The sequence below is a fragment of the Triticum aestivum genome, chromosome 1D, assembly GCF_018294505.1.
Source record: "Triticum aestivum cultivar Chinese Spring chromosome 1D, IWGSC CS RefSeq v2.1, whole genome shotgun sequence".
In the NCBI taxonomy this organism is placed as follows: Eukaryota; Viridiplantae; Streptophyta; class Magnoliopsida; order Poales; family Poaceae; genus Triticum; species Triticum aestivum.
The window spans coordinates 83,175,031-83,189,114 of NC_057796.1; the positions used below are offsets into that span (position 1 = coordinate 83,175,031).

The window sequence follows — 14,084 nt, forward strand, 5'->3', positions numbered from 1 at the left end:
AATAAGATATAAGATCAATTGGTTTAGGTATTATTTGAAATTCAGAGAACTGATGCGATGTACAACATAGAACACTTATCTTGACGTGTCACGACCAAAGGTGCAGTCAGTGATATGCAAGACAACTTTAACTTGAACATCATGACAGCTAATAACATATACTACTTTGTTTTACTTCAGTAAGCTCTACATTATGTCTGAATCTGAAAAGAAGAGTGACTATTGATGGCATGACTTTGTTGTGTCAATAACAGTAATAACATATCAACACCTAACATGTGGATACCATAAATTATTCTTGGATACCATAAATTATTCTCGGTGGCTTTGGCGGATTGCCAACGGTGATGGTGGCCTGTGGCTTCGCATCATTCAGCAGAAGTACCTCCGAGGCCAGCCTCTCGCCTTCTGCCAGCGGTCTGGGGGGTCCCAGTTCTGGCACTCCGTCATCCAGCTCCTCCCTGTCCTCCGGATTGGGACTTCGATTGAGGTCGGATCAGGCACCGCGACCTTGTTCTGGTTCGACAGATGGAATGGCGACCTTCCCCTCGCGGCCCGCTTTCCAGGCCTATTCTCCATTGCGGTGGCCCCTCAGATATCGGTCGCGGCAGCCCTTATTGACTTAGGACAGCTCGCGTTCCAGAGGCCCTTTGGGCCGGCTGAAACAGCCAATTGGCAGGAGATGCTTGACTGCATTGCATTGCACGCGCCTGATCTTACGACCGAAGATGACACATCCAGATGGCGTCTAGAGCCTTCTGGGCAATTCTCCACCAAGTCCCTGTACCAGGCCATTGCCCCCTCGCCTGGCCATGAGGCGCTCACCCTCATCTGGGAGATTCGCCTTCCCCTGAAGATTAGGATTTTCCTGTGGCAATGGATCCGCGGCCGCCTCCCGTCTGGCGTCGAGGTCCTGAAGCGCAATGGTCCGGGTGATGGACGTTGCCCGCTCTGCGGACCGGAAGAGGATTCAAATCATATCTTCTTCACCTGTGTGTCCGCGCAGTTCCTATGGAGTTGTTTCCGCGAATTAGTGGGTGGAAGCTGGGATCACAACAACTTCCCCGCTCTCTTCGCCGAACTCCAGGCAATCCCAACCGCAGTGCGCCACATTAGGTGGCTGACCATTGGGGTGCTAGCCTGGACGCTGTGGACTGTTAGGAATAAACTTGTGATTCAGCGCATCCCTCTTCGTCGTGCTACTGACGCTTTGTTCAAATGGTCTGGTTACTTGCAGCTTTGGCGGCCGCTTAGCCGCCCCAGGGAGAGAGACGCCATCACCTCCATCATCACCCAGCTTCGCGCGATGGCTCTCCGGATGGCTCCTCCGCTTCCCCCACCTCCCCCCCCCCCTGGAGCCAGACTAGATAGTCGTCGGCTTCGCCACCGCCTCGCCGTTGTGTTTGTTATCTAGTTGTGTGCTTGTGCTGGGCTTGTTGTGCTGTGCCCACAGCGGAACTTGGGTCTCTGTGTCTGTGTGTTGGTGTTTGTGTTGGACCGTGCCAGCGGTGGCTTTGGGTGCGTGTGTGTGGTGTGTTCGTGTGACTTTGATAACTTTGTGATTGGTGGTTGCTTTATTTATAAAGCGGGGCGAAAGCCTTTTTCGGCATATATAAGCAAAACAAACAACATTCAGCTGCGAGAATTGTAGACTATACAAAATATGACAACATGAACAAGAAAAGGCCATCAGCTTCAGATAAAGGGATTAATCCTGCAATAAAGAGACACAGAGACTAACGCTTCAGGATAATCACTCACTCTTCGTTTGAAAAATCCTACAAGGAAACCAAGACTAATTTACTCTTCACTGGGCCAAAAGCAAAAAATATACATGCTCACTGAATTCGATCACAGCAATCAGAAAAATTAGGCACAAGAGACACAAAATCATATGGAAAAAGCTATAGGAAGAGGGCACACCGAAGGATCCACAGCTACGTGTGCTGTGTGCATCCCAGTTACATCGCCAAAGATGTCAGTTAACTGAACCAAGCCTTAGTTCGAACAGAAAGCAGAGTTGCTGCTGAACAAGTCTAGCAAGAACAATCGAGTATGACCAAAAATCCCTACAAACTAAAGGAGGCAGACCCACACTCCTCTCAGCCTAGCATGGAAGCGTATCAAAGCATTCGATCAGGCACCAAAAATTGCCGATAGCTCGCTGTACTGCGGCAAAGACCAACAATAGCCGGTGCCGTTGCTGATCGGCAGTGTGGTGGGCCTGGATGTGGCGTGGTCGGGCGAGAAGCAGCTGTAGCTCTCCAGCGTCGATGCCTCACTGACTTGTGACGACTCTGGCGTGGCCCAATCTTGGCCAGGGAGGAGGGAGGTGGTGCCATTGGAGGAGGTCAGGGCGGACGGCTGGAAGGCCCAAGCGCCGGTGTTATCGCTCGAGGGTGTCGTGGCATTGTAGCAGGTCAGCTCGGAGCTGGCTGGTGAGACGAACTCGTAATTGCCCAGCAGTGCCGTCGACGTGTCGCTCAGGTCCGAATTCGCTGGCGTGGGCGAATCTTGGGCGGGGCGGAGGAAGGCGGTGCTGTCGAAGGTCAGGGAGAAGCTGGGAATCAGCGGTGTGGCTGTGGGTGCTCTCCGTACCGGCGGTTCTTGCTCTTCTTGCTCTGCCTGCGGCCGCTCAACTGGAAGCAAGAACGCTTCTTGAATCTCCGATGTAGCAACCACGGTGGGCGGATTTGGTGCGGCAGGAGACGGACGGAACTGCAGGCATCGCCTCACGCCGGAGCGCTCGCCCGCGGCCGCCGCCTTCCTCTTGGATCCGGACATCGACGACGACCCAGACGAAATGGGTTTCGAGGCGGACCGGCCAGCACGACGCTTCTGATAGATTTTGCAGAGGGCGGGCATCGCCTCGCCGGGGCGGGGGTCTTCCTGGCTGAACTCGAGCATCAGCCAGCCGTTCTTGGGCTCGTAGGTGAAGGGCTGGCGGTACCCGACGGCGGCGCCGCCCGCGTCGAGCACGTCGCACCGCGCCTTCTCCGAATGCCAGGTGCCGACCCCGCCCGCGACGGCGCGGCACCTGCGGGTGCCCCGGCTGCTCTGGGCCCGCACGGAGGTGAAGAAGTACCACTCCCTGCCCTCCCCGTCGCTGCTCGCCGAGGCGGGGAGGAGGCCGGTGACGAGCGCGGCGGGCTCGGCCGCGTACACGTCCGCGTCGTGGATGTACCGGGCGGCGGCGGCGGGGAGCGGGGACCCGGAGATCTTGCGCTGGAGGTAGATCGTGACGAGGTCGGCGTCGCAGGGCGCGAAGATGAGGCCGCGGGGCGAGTCGGGCGTGCGCGGGGACGCCATGAGAGGAGGAGGGACGGAGCTTGCCAGCTAGGGTTTGAAGGCGAGTGCGCGGGGAGGGGCCGAAAGAAGAGGGGGATCTGCGCGCGTGTGGCTGCGGTCGAAGGCTTTCCTTTTGAAATTTGGTTCTGGGACGGTAAAACGCGTGTGGAAGTGAAAACGGGGAGAGCGGTGACGTAGGTGTGCTCGGTTTGTGTTGTTATATTTTTGGGAAACCTTATCGTTCCCTGAGAGAGGTGGCATTTCAAACATTTTTACTCGCAGTTTTAGTTATGATGGAGGTGGCAGTCGAGCCTTCATCCTAGAAAATGTCATGCTATTCTAAAAAACTGTCAGCCCACACACAACTAAAAATACGATCAAAACGTTCGCAAATGTCCAGGGCCGGCCCTGTGTTTTGGGAGGCCCTAGGCGAACTTGACGACATGGCCCCTTAAGTCCTAAGCCTATATATATATATATATATATATATATATATATATATATATATATATATATATATATATATATATGGGTGCGCATGATTATATATATAGTAATCTTTCAACCACATAGACTGTTATAATTATACGACAATGCCATATTACGACAACAATACTAAAAAGATAGCAAAATAAAACTAACATGACATTATTACCTTAAAAAAGAAACAAATTCGACTGATTCCGTCGATAACAATAATACTTCGATGCTTCAGAAAAAGTTTCTTAGGACGTTTCTTGATGCAAAGTCATTAAAAGCACTATCAAGATCAACATCCGATGAGTTATCATCACAAAAAGCTTCTTAGGCAACATGGCACGCTAGTGCCCTAAAATTATGAAGTAAAGAGTATACAAAAAATTGAAAATTTATAGATCGGATGATCGGAACCCTAGATATGGACATAGAATGATAAAAAAAAATAAGATAGTTGAATATATACTAGGAAAGATTGAATTAGACAATTATACACAAAACTTTGAATAGATCATGGATAAAAAGTTGAATAATTAACGGCCGGCCCTGCAAATGTCAACCCTTCCGACAAACATTCGTCCGCTGAGTGGGTCATTGTTTTTGTTGATTATTACAAAGAACACACCCGGTCACCCGCATGTCTCTTGATCATATGACATAACTTTTTTTCTCCGAGGATGCCGTGGTGCTGGAACCTTGCCGTTAGTCTTTTCTTTAACACAACACATAAGCACAAACTTATACGTACGCACATACATTCATTTTTATATACGTATATACGAACATCTTATCGTTATGAAATATAAGAGACTCAGCCGACACATTATCTTAAGATTGACGAAGTAGCCATAAGTGCCTCCGCAGTCAATGAAAAATGTTGATACGTCTCCAATGTATCTATAATTTTTAAACCAATCATGCTATGTTTACATCATTTATTAACGAAGGTCAAAATAATCCGACCATTTAATATGTTTGTAACGCCCACGATGCGGCTATATCTCCCACGTGTCGAGGCACGACTTAGAGGCATAACCGCATAGTGGTTTTGTCGCAAGAAGGGTCATCTTCGCACAATCCCATGTAGTGAACAAAAATGGGATAAAGAGTTGGCTTACAATCGCCACTTCACACAATACATAAATATCATCATACATCATCCAAAATACAATCATATAGACCGACTACGGTCAAAATCCAGATGCAAATAAGACAACCCCAAATGCTAGATCCCCGATCGTCCCAACTGGGCTCCACTACTGATCATCAGGAAAAGACACATAGTAACGACCACGTTTCTCGTCGAACTCCCACTTGAGATCGACGCCATCATCTGCACTGGCATCGTCGGCACCTGCAACTGTTTTGGAAGTATCTGTGAGTCACGGGGACTCAGCAATCTCACACCCGCGAGATCAAGACTATTTAAGCTTATAGGACAAGGAGGTGCAAGGAGGTGGAGCTGCAGCGGCAAAAGCATATATGGTGGCTAACTTGCGCAAATGAGAGCGAGAAGAGAAGCAATGGAACGAACGTCATCTAGCAATGACCCAGAAGAGGTCCTGAACACCTACTTACGTCATACATAACACAGACCGTGTTCACTTCCCGGACTCTGCCGAGAAGAGACCATCACGGTTACTCACGCAGTTGATGTATTTTAATTGGGTCAAGTGACAAGTTATCTTCAACCGGACATTAACAAATTCCCATCTGCCTCATAACCGCGGGCACGGCTTTCGAAAGATAATACCCTGCAGGGGTGTCCCAACTTACCCCATCATAAGCTCTCACGGTCAACGAAGGATAAACCTTCTCCCGGAAAAACCCGATCAGTCTCGGAATCCCGGTTTACAAGACATCTCGACAATGGTAAAACAAGACCAGCAAAGCCGCCCGAATGTGCCGACAAATCCCGATAGAAGCTGCACATATCTCGTTCTCAGGGCACACCGGATTGTCCAAGCTTCCGATAGGCCAGACCAGAGTTGCCCCTGGTGGCCACCGGCGACTGACAGTTTGGACCAATACTCAAAGGAGCACTGGCCCGGGGGTTTAAAATAAAGATGACCCTCGGGCTCTAGAAAACCCGGGGGAAAAAGGTATAGGTCGCAAATGGTAAAACCAAGGTTGGGCCTTGCTGGAGGAGTTTTATTCAAGGCAAACTGTCAAGGGGGTCCCATAAATCACCCGACCGCGTAAGGAACACAAACTCAAGGAACATAATCCCGGTAAAACAGTAACTAGGGCGGCAAGAGTGGAACAAAACACCAGGCATAAGGCCGAGCCTTCCACCCTTTACCAAAATATATAGATGCATTAATTAAATAAGAGATATTGTGATATCCCAACATATCCATGTTCCGACATGGAACAAACTTCAACTTTACCTGCAACTAGCAACGCTATAAGAGGGGCTGAGCAAACGCGGTAACTTAGCCAAACAACGGTTTGCTAGGAAAGGATGGTTAGAGGCTGACATGGCTAAAATGGGAGACATGATATAGCAAATGATAGGTAGCGGAGCATGGCAATAGAGCGAACAACTAGCATAGCAAAGATAGAAGTGATTTCGAGGGGTGGTCATCTTGCCTGCAAGATTCTCAGAGTTGTCGAAAGCTTGATCCTCGTAAGCGTACTCGACAGGTTCCTCGTTCACGAACTCGTCTCCCGGCTCTACCCAAGACAAGAACACAAACAAACGGAACCACAATCAACAACGAGGAATGCGCAAGCAACATGATGCAAAACATGTATGATATGCAAGATATGATATGCGATGCATATGCGTGCTCCGGAAGGAAAAATAATAAACATGGCAGTAACTTGGCAAACCAAGCATGCCACTGGAAAGATGAGATGATTTCGGTCGAAATCGATATAAAGATCACCGGAATCGGATGCACGGTTTGCAAATGGCAAGCAAAACAAGAATGACACGAATCTGCGATTAACAGCAAGATAGCACTTAAAATGCAACAAGTAGAAATGCTAAAGCACCCCAACATAGCAACAAAGCATATGACAGTAAACGACAGAAGATGCTTGACAAAAGATGAACACTAAGCTACGGCTAGTTCACAACATATCAAGCTCAAACAAGCATGGCAAAAATGCAAAAGATTACAGGTTCACAGACTTACTGAAAAACTGGACATGGCAGAAATCAGCATCAGGTAGCAATGTTCAGAGCACGAAATCAACATGCTACAGGAACTTAATATAGCAAAATAAGGCATGGTAGTGTTCTACTAAATCCACATGACAAAATTCCTTTACTGACCATAAGCCAAAAAGGACCAGAAAATATGATGGCAAGCATGTAAACATAGCAAGTTTCGTTATCAGGTTTCAGACTTAGCAGAAAACAGAGCATGGAAGAAATATTAATATGTAGGCCTCTTTGTGAGCTTGATGCACTCACTACAGAGCAATGCATGACAAACCAAGCATACCTACAGTAATATGGCATGTTTATGAAGCTATCCATGGCAAGAACAATTGCATAGCATGTATGGATCAACTACAATAAGCTTGGCAAAAATGCATATTATGTTAAGAATCTGCCAGAAATATTTTATAGCAAAAGTAGAGTAAGATTGAGTCATGCTATGGTACTCTAAAATTGCAAACAATTGCAGGAATGGATCAATTACAACTATAGCTACAAAACATCCTTATTAAACATCTCCAAAATATGCATGGATCTCTCTGTAGCATCAAGTTTACATGGTAACAAAATTACAGCAGACAGACAGAGAAATCACTGTCCCTGAAATCAGAAATATTACGGGGCCTACTTTGCATGCTTGTGCTAGTCACCACAAAGATCACAAAAATACATGGACTACACGACTGGAAAGATGGCATGGCATAATTCAAAACACATGTAGAGCTCATGCTCAAAAGATGCACAGAATAAAAGATACAAAAATGACAAATCTCCAAGTTCTGATAAGAACCAGAGATTAACAGCAACTAGCCCTCTTCCAACGACGATTTGGGCATCAAGATTACCTCTAATGAAAATGGTGCAATTGAACAAAATGAAGAGCATCATGATACGAACAATTTAACATATTATACGCGCGAATCGAAGCTACATGCAAGAAGTTATCGCATCTCGAACAGGAGCACATGCTGAGAATTTCCAGGACTTGGCAAAATTAGAGGTCGCGAGAAAGTCAACGGGGGGCTCTACCAGATCGGATCGACCGGATCCCGTGCTCGAGCTCGATCCCGAGGCCGACGGCAGCGAGGCAGGGGCCGGAGGGGGGAGGGGCGCCGGCGGCGGGGCCGGAGGCGGCGGAGGGGCGCCGGCGGCGGCTGGCCGGAGGCGGCGGCGGCGGTGCCCGGCGGCGGGGCAGGCGCGCGGCGCCCGGCGGCGGGGCGGGCGTGGGCCGCGGGGGCCGGGGTCGGGCCCGCGGGCCGGCGGGGGACGGCAGCGGCGGAGGCTGACATGGCGACGCGTGATTCGTCCGCCGGCGCGGGCGGACGTGTCCGGCGGCGCGAGGGATTTTTGCTAGGGTTTCGACTGCAGTTTCGTTTTCGGGATGCCCACTTATTTATAGGTAGAGGGAGTTAGGAGGCTTCAAATGAGGTGTGGTTTTCGCCCACACGATCGTGATCGAACGACCTAGAGCATGGAAGAGAGTTTGGTGGGTTTTGGGCTGGTTTTGGAGGGGGGTTTTGCTGGACACTCAAATGGACTTTGCGGATGCCCGGTTAACCGTTGGAGTACCAAACGACCTCCGAATGGAACAAAACTTGACCGGTAGTCTCCGGGTGGTATATTAAGACCACTTGACAAGCTTCGGCCCATTCCGAGAAAGTTTGACACACGCACACGAAAGAAAACAAGAGGGGTGCACCGGAGGAGATAGGAGCGCCGGATTGGAAAACGGACAACGGGGAAAATGCTCGGATGCATGAGACGAACACGTATGCGAATGCAATGCAATGATGACATGATATGAAAATGCATGACATGACAAAATACAAAACGAAAGACAAAACCCAACAACGGAGGGAAAAACATATCACATAGCCGGAAATGGCAAGAGTCGGAGTTACAAATATGGCAAGTGACATGCGGGGTGTTACAATGTTTTTCTAAATTATATGTGATTTTTTGGCAACAGAATCAAAGCAAAACGATGACCAAGGGCCACACACAGGCATGGGACACGGTCATCCCCCTAATCGCGCGCAATGGGCCCTTGTGGGCAGCCATTAAGTCGGCTGGAGCTTTCTTTCGCCACGAGAAAGCTAATTTTCGAAGAAAAATTCCCTTGAAATTTAAGCTTGATCGGAGTTAAGGATCTTCGGCTATAAAAAAACGATGTTCGGTCATAAAACAAGACTGAAAAACAAAGAGGCAAAAGAAGAGATCCAATCTCGGACAGAGAGAAGAGACCATACCTACCAGCCATGAACCCAACACACAATACACCATATTTCAGATGGCGCCGACGCAGACCATTATTTTGCATCTGCTCCTGAACTACCTCCTAAGCTCGTGCTTGTGCTGGTGTAACTAATGTCTATACACATGTGCTGGTTGCGCCATACATAGTTCAAATACCCATACGTCGGTGTATGTACACATACGCAGATACCCTGCGTCGTGAAAGGAATTGGCCCACTTGTAGCCACACAAAGGTATGTACGAGGTAGATGATGATTTTCTATGTTTGTGTGTAGGCGTGTGTCAAGAAGAACGACAGAGAAGACATGTCTTAACAAGAGATAAAGGAGGCTTAAGCCAAAAGTCCTTATCTATAATTACTAGTAAATGTGCACGTGCAACGCACGTCTCCATCTACAAAAATTGACACTGGTGCACTCGAGAACATACAAAAAGTTCAAATCGATGAGCTAAGATACTAATGTGAGAACAAGTCACTTATGCCAAAGAGCATGACATGGCTTTGATATCCTCCATACCGACACCAACCAGCAATTGGTCGATAGTGGAGGAATTGGTGCGCTCAACCGCGGAGAGACAATCACAAGCCAATATGATGTTGTTCAAGCCTTCTCAAGGGTCAATGCACACCTGATGGTAAGTGCTTATGTGATTGGTGATGTCATAAACCTCATCAAGTAGTCGGCTACAAGCAGCTAATCAATTGCCCATGCTGTCCTCGGTCATGACGCTCAACCCCACCTAATAAGAAGAGTAATGTTGCCTCAATGTGATCAGAACCTGATGACGGTTTTCAAAAAGAAAAAGGAAATTATCTCAAACACTTGAGAGAATTGTTTTTCAACGTACAATTGGAAACTTGAATAATGAAACAATGCATCTAATCTGAAAACAGTGGGCATCACACCTCATCATTAACATTCATATAGCTTACCCTCAAGATGTTACTCAACATTTTGGTGGACATATTAGTCTCCGTATGTTCCACCTAACTATCTCTGCTCAACCTCCTCGGCAATAATTTATCCCCAAGAAAAATCATCATTGTCCCAATATGCACACATGTACAAGAGGTTAGTAGTGCCTGGAAAAGTAGTGGGCAGTAAGAAAAAATGCTCTAGGCTTTCCACTTCCGACAAAATAATATAAGATCACTATTAGTGTTTTGTGCCATTAATTTGGAAAGAATCACTACTCTCGAAGGAATATTTAAAAACTTGAATGATTCTATACGTATCAAATAGACTATTTGGAGACTAAATAATGTAACACCAAAATTAGGATCTGGTTTTCATATGCACTGTTTTAATTTTAGGCTAAATAAATTTATATTTGTCTTCCTTTTCATATGATCTGGTTTTCCGTTTTTGTTATGATGCATATAGATCACGGACTCACACTGCGCATGCCAAGGCATGAGAAATATAGATCATTGCTTGTGCAGATCAAACACGACTACAACTGTTGGCGGTGTCAAAGTGTCACTTGGCTGCAAGAACGGATGACCAAAATTCATGAAAATAAAGTAGCAGACAATGGACCCACCTTAAACAATCCATCATAGTCCTCTAAAAAAACAACCCATCATAGAGTTGAAGGCCAATCTACAGTCAGGGTCAATGTTTCCAATCTGTATTACAAGTAAAAACGCCACAAGCATTATTGCTCCGGCTTAAATTAAGAGACATGAAATGCTATAAATTGATATAGGAAATGGAAAGTTCAAATAAGGCATAAATTAATACGTATCATATTGCAAACCAGAAGTAGAGTTGAAACTTGAAGCTTTGAGTGCAGTACATGTCCCATTTTCAGTAGGGCGGCAAATGCAATCAGAAACATCTCCCATGGATCGACATAATCCAAACAAACAATACCTCCATATGAAAGCATGCTAATAATTCTCAGAAGGTGACAATGACATATGCATTCTGTTGAAAGCATGCTAAACAAAGGTAACCCCACCAACATATGCCTATGCCACCTATCCCACTCTCATGTTGGCAAAGTAAAGACCTGCTGACAGTGACAGCAAGCGGCAACTAAGGTTAGCTTTCCCTCCTGTTTAACCAGGCAACCACCTAATCAAATTAGGCACGCCCCACACATTTGGCAGAGTCTAAAATCTAAAATTACTTGAAATCAATTTACTCTTGATGAGAAGAAATTTGTTTAGAGCAAAATATAGAACCCACACGCTAGATCAGTTAAAGGATGCCAACAACACATGGTAGATAATTTGTGATGAATAATATTTTACTTAATGCTCTACATGTTCAACATCAGAAGCATTGCTACCATCTTGATTCATCTGAGATCTGTCTTAACAAATGGATGCATCCAAATCTACTGGAACTGAGCACTATCGACATATCCTATTAAATGGCAAAACATGGATGGAATTCACTAAATGGAATGCATAAGCTAGATACATGTCCAAGATCAAACAGAATCAGAGCCTTTTTCCCTTCCCAATTGCACAAACTGAAACCAGGTTACACACGTTGATTAGTTGATCTAGACTGAACAACATGAAGCAGGGATAGATATGGTGGCAGGTACCCTGAGCTTGTTGACGTGGTGATGGCGTCGAGGAAGCAGGGGCCATCTCAAGGCCGGTTTGATGCGTTGGCAGGGCCCACACCATGAAGCCGAGAAGTCAATCACCAAATCAACGATTTCACTTGGTTAGATCTGGAGGAACACAATATGCTTGTGGGATTAACAGAGGAATAAAATATTAGCTCACTGCATATCTTCAGTTACAAGTATTGCTTCATTCAGTTAACGGACGTCACAGATGGAAGAAGGCGAGAAGATCGGATGGCTCACAAGGCTCGCCATCCCCTGAAGCGTTACTTACCTTTCTGTAGCATTACTGTTTACTGTTCTGTTGCTAGCTGAGCTATATAAGCCAGCGCCCTCGGTTGTAAGTGTATGCCATTTGCTATGATCAAGAACCCCAAATACTTTACAGCTAATACAGTATATTCCTCCTTGATACCATATTCTCGTTCCTGGACGAACCCTAGCCTCGTTTTCCCCAAATCTCGATCTCGATCTCCTTTGGGGTATGACATAAAAGAGGAATAGGGGGTGGAGGAAGAGGATAAAGGGGCAGTGGTCTCGCTAACCATCTTGGAAGAATTCATGTGGCTTCATAGCACAAGTATGTATACAGTCTGGGTCAGCAGCAGTAGCACAGCTTGAGCATCCAGACATGGGGGTGATCCCCAACATCACGGTGGGCGTGACGCGGACATCTGCGTCGTCCCCGTCATCGCCTCGGGGGTCTGATCGCGTACGCATGGGGATGGGCGGGGGTTGGAGTTCGCGCTGGCCCGTGTCCATCCTAGGCGGGCTCATCCTCCTGGCGGCGCTGGCGGGCTTCGTCGGCGCCCACTGGGGCCGCCGCCGCCTCCCCCGTGCTTTCTACCTCTTCGTGGGGGGCAGATCCGCTTGTCGTCATCGTCGATCTGGTCGGGAAGGTCCGACGGAGCTTTGCTCGATGGCCATGGCGTCCTGCAGTGCGGAACAGGGAAAGGGAGAGATATTAGTGAGGAGATGGAGAGAAAAGGGGGGAGGAGGGCGTTGAGCGCAGCTTACCGGCAGAGGAGGTGGGCGGCGGCTTGCAGTAGCGCGGGAGACGACCAGAGGCCGGGTCGACTCGCGGCGATGGGGAAGGAAGCACACGGGAGGAGAGGAAGGAAGGTGGGGCCGTGCAAGTTGCTGCGGATCCGTTTTTCTGGCATGATTTCCGGTGGAGTCAATCCGGAAATTTAGGAATTGTCGGCGGGGTTGCGGGGATCGGCGACGCTGAGGGCTACGAGGATTGGCAGACTACCGCGTCTGTTTGGCAGAACATCCAATCTGAGACGTTGATCAGGGTGATAGACTATTGATGCAATATGAATGGTAGGATGTATTTAAGTTAATTTAATCCAAGGGTCTTGGTAATCCCGTGTACAATTTACTGTGTGCTTTAGGGGGATTGATGTTTGCTTTTTTAATAGTAGTATAGATACCTACTAGCAAAGGAAGAAAACTTTTGCCCATCTGTCACACACTTTTACAAAAACCCACTATCTTATTTAATTAACCCATAGTTCATCTCAAAGTAAAATGAACACCTCATTAAAATCGGATTGAAGACGAAAGAAACCATCGATAACCACACATGCACGCCTCGGCAAAACCTTATAGAAAAAAGCTGATTTCTCATCTTTTGCCGAGAGAGAGACGTCTTAGGATTGACCACATTCAAACGCATTATGGCTGTGTGAGCATTGAGGCCACCGTCAGTGAGGGTGAGAAGAGGGATAAGCAACAACACATATTGATGCGACACGGTGTAATATAAATACCGAGGTCTTTGATGTTTCGCCTGAAGCCGGTATTGTTCAAAAATACACTGCATATACACCTGATTACGTACGGCCAAGTCATGAAGATGAACAATGCACTAGTAAATGGTATGGTCATGCAAACTGATGTGTTGGAGACCACGTGCATAGAGGAAAAGAAGGGCGTTCAGTTTGAGATTAAATGCCTCTGGATTAGACGTGCATGTGGAGGAAACCAAGGAAAAGAGTATCCTAATTATTTTGGTAAGCCACGATTAGAGGATGGCATGAAGGAGCCCATGAGCCATCGTGAGTGTTTCCTTGGGAGAATCATTTGTTACACCAGAATTAAAATAAGAAGATTATTTACGTTTCTTTTTCTGCCCCGCAAGGAAAAGATAGACATGAGGATTCTATTTATTTGGGAATTATTCAGCTTAAAGGACGTCGGCTGGGCTCCACCTAGGGATGGGCACAGTAAACCGAAAACCAAAAAACCAAACCGAACCGAACCGTATTAACCGATATGTCGGTTAATTCGGTGGTTT

At 47.1% G+C, this 14,084-nt stretch overlaps 1 protein-coding gene and 1 long non-coding RNA gene across 10 annotated transcripts; both read right to left on the reverse strand.

Annotated features, from left to right (window-relative positions):
- Positions 1–1,202: 1,202 nt before the first annotated feature.
- LOC123165810 (uncharacterized) lies at positions 1,203–3,446 on the reverse strand. Its single transcript, XM_044583544.1, has one exon. It carries the CDS (start codon positions 3,307–3,309, stop codon positions 2,137–2,139), a length of 1,173 nt encoding a protein of 390 aa, XP_044439479.1. The 5' UTR covers positions 3,310–3,446; the 3' UTR covers positions 1,203–2,136.
- A 6,068-nt stretch (positions 3,447–9,514) lies between these two features.
- LOC123180470 (uncharacterized) lies at positions 9,515–13,159 on the reverse strand. 9 transcript variants are annotated; one of them, XR_006491052.1, is made up of 5 exons: positions 12,800–13,153; positions 11,756–12,715; positions 10,739–10,823; positions 10,128–10,654; positions 9,515–9,934 (listed from the first exon to the last, which is right to left on the reverse strand). It is a non-coding gene; the product is annotated as an uncharacterized lncRNA (long non-coding RNA). The 9 variants fall into 9 exon arrangements; XR_006491049.1 differs by having other exon boundaries at positions 10,128–10,823; positions 11,756–11,887; positions 12,057–12,715; positions 12,800–13,152; XR_006491047.1 differs by having other exon boundaries at positions 10,128–10,277; positions 12,800–13,151.
- Between the last annotated feature and the right edge of the window lie 925 nt (positions 13,160–14,084).